Source organism: Haliotis rufescens, unplaced genomic scaffold (assembly GCF_023055435.1).
Source record: "Haliotis rufescens isolate VD_foot unplaced genomic scaffold, xgHalRufe1.0.p SCAF_10, whole genome shotgun sequence".
In the NCBI taxonomy this organism is placed as follows: domain Eukaryota; kingdom Metazoa; phylum Mollusca; class Gastropoda; order Lepetellida; family Haliotidae; genus Haliotis; species Haliotis rufescens.
In genome coordinates this window covers 11,068,756-11,071,747 of record NW_025963780.1, presented here as the reverse complement: position 1 = coordinate 11,071,747, position 2,992 = coordinate 11,068,756, and the positions used below count along the sequence as shown (strand labels likewise).

The window sequence follows — 2,992 nt, the reverse complement described above, 5'->3', positions numbered from 1 at the left end:
ACAAGGGAGGAAGAACACGTAGCATAGAGAAGACAACAGCAAAGGGAGGAAGAACACGTAGTATAGAGAAGACATCAGACAAGGGAGGAAGAACACGTAACATAGAGATGACATCAGACAAGGGAGGAAGAACACGTAGCATTAAGAAGGCATCAGACAAGGGAGGAAGAACACGTAGCATGGAGAAGACGTCAAACAAGGGAGGAAGAACACGTAGCATGGAGAAGACGTCAAACAAGGGAGGAAGAACACGTAGCATGGAGAAGACGTCAAACAAGGGAGGAAGAACTCGTAGAATTGAGAAGACATCAGACAAGGGAGGAAGAACACGTAGCATGGAGAAGACGTCAAGCAAGGGAGGAAGAACAAGTAGCATAGAGAAGACACTGACAAGGGAGGAAGAACACGTAGCATGGAGAAGACGTCGGAGAAGGGAGGAAGAACACGTAGCATAGAGAAGACGTCAGACAAGGGAGGAAGAACAAGTAGCATGGAGAAGACATTAGACAAGGGAGGAAGAACACGTAGTATAGAGAAGACGTCAAACAAGGGAGGAAGAACACGTAGCATAACGAAGACAACAGCCAAGGGAGGAAGAACACGTAGTATAGAGAAGACGTCAAACAAGGGAGGAAGAACTCGTAGCATTGAGAAGACATCAGACAAGGGAGGAAGAACACGTAGCATGGAGAAGACGTCAGACAAGGGAGGAAGAACACGGAACATAGAGAAGACATCAGACAAGGGAGGAAGAACACGTAGCATAGAGAAGACGTCAAACAAGGGAGGAAGAACTCGTAGCATTGAGAAGACATCAGACAAGGGAGGAAGAACACGTAGCATGGAGAAGACGTCAGACAAGGGAGGAAGAACACGGAACATAGAGAAGACATCAGACAAGGGAGGAAGAACACGTAGCATAGAGAAGACGTCAGACAAGGGAGGAAGAACACGCAGTATAGAGAAGACATCAGACAAGGAAGGAAGAACACGTAGCATAGAGAAGACATCAGACAAGGGAGGAAGAACAAGTAGCATAGAGAAGACGTCAGACAAGGGAGGAAGAACACGGAACATAGAGAATACATCAGACAAGGGAGGAAGAACACGGAACATAGAGAAGACGTCAGACAAGGGAGGAAGAACACGGAACATAGAGAAGACGTCAGACAAGGGAGGAAGAACACGGAACATAGAGAAGACATCAGACAAGGGAGGAAGAACACGGAACATAGAGAAGACGTCAGACAAGGGAGGAAGAACACGGAACATAGAGAAGACATCAGACAAGGGAGGAAGAACACGGAACATAGAGAAGACATCAGACAAGGGAGGAAGAACACGTAGCATAGAGAAGACGTCAGACAAGGGAGGAAGAACAAGTAACATAGAGAAAACATCAGACAAGGGAGGAAGAACAACGAGAATGTGACGCCAGTCATGGCATCTTTCCAGTCTGAGTGAGTGAGTGAGTTTTGTTTTACGCCACTTTTAGCAATATTTCAGCAATATCACGGCGGGGGACACCAGAAATGTCGGGATTCGAACCCGGGTCTTCGGCGTGACGAGCGAACGCATTAACCACTAGGCTACCCGACCACCCCTTTCTAAACAATGAGAATAGTGATAGTCGTAGAGCTTTATGGAGCGGGACCCTTGACTGTATTAACGATGAGTTCCTAGTTCGATAATAATTGGCCCCAACATTCAAAGGTGACACAACGTGGTGTGCAGATCCGGGTAATCGAGAATACACTGAACCAACTCACAAACGTGTTTGGTTTGTTACAGTGAGTTAGTTGGGTTTAACTCCGCTTTTAACAGTATTCCATGTGGGAGGAAAGCCCGAACTGGTGCAGGTCTTCGGTGAAACCCACGAACACGGGTATGGTGCTGACAAAACTAGAAACATAATCGTGACAAACCGGGATTCGAACCCACAATCATAGGTTTCTGGCGTGCCCAAGGGACGCTACTCTGCACAGCGAATTACGGCGCCTTAGACGACTTAGACACCCGTGCCCCCGGTTTGTTACAGGTAGAGAGGGTGTACGCATGTTAGGCACGTGCAGGTCTTGACGATGAGATTGACTACAATCCCTGGACACACGTGTTGCTCATAAGACAAGTATGAGGTCGGTGTGACAAGTCGATACCAGAATTCTCTAAAACAAATAAACATGTCAGAGCTGGGTAAGCATTGCCAAATCATAAATTCTTCTGCTAGAGAATTGGCCTCTAAAGTGGAGAAATAATGTACAAATATATCTCAAGCATTGTGAAAAGCTAGCATTGCCACAGGTCTGTCTGTATCTACACTGAGGCGCATCATTTGCTGTCACCGTATTCACAGTCATCAACACGTCAGCACGTACTATATTATGTGCTCCTGAACTCCACTAGAACTCGTTGTTAGACGAGACGGAACACGCACATATCCATCGTACTACTTGCCGCAGATCACCCGCTACCTTTTTTGACAATAGTACGTGCCAGAGGGCGGATGTCATACATACGGGTTTACTGTCAGGCCCCAGTAGATGTGCTTTCCTTCGGTGTCAACGTTGGCCGGTCGAAGATACTAGTCTCAGATTCGTTCCACGAAGGATATCCGTGATCTGCCAAATGATAAATGCGGCGATTTGCGTCTCTACAAAGCAAAGCAAATCAAACTCACTTACTCGACATAACATTGTTAACCATTAGACAAGTTTCATGTAATACTTCACATACATACTATTCCCGTGACGATCCGGGTTAAAAAGGTCTTGTTTGTCGTAAAAGGCGACTATGCTTGTTGTAAGAGGCGACAAACGGGATCGTATGGTCAGGCTCGCTGACTTGGTTGATGCATGTCATCGTATTCCAAATGCGTGGATCGATGCTCGTGATCTTAATCACTGATTGCCGAGTCCTGATTCTAGTCTAGTCTAGTCCAGACTAGTACTCACGTTCGGTTCGTCGGGAAATCACAATGGTAAGACGACGTGTG

At 46.5% G+C, this 2,992-nt stretch overlaps 1 protein-coding gene across 1 annotated transcript; it reads left to right on the top strand.

Annotated features, from left to right (window-relative positions):
* The first annotated feature begins 412 nt into the window (after positions 1-412).
* Positions 413-1,432, top strand: LOC124145324 (mucin-like protein 3). The gene has a single exon (XM_046515038.2). It carries the CDS (start codon positions 413-415, stop codon positions 1,430-1,432), a length of 1,020 nt encoding a protein of 339 aa, XP_046370994.2.
* The last annotated feature ends 1,560 nt before the right edge of the window (positions 1,433-2,992 follow it).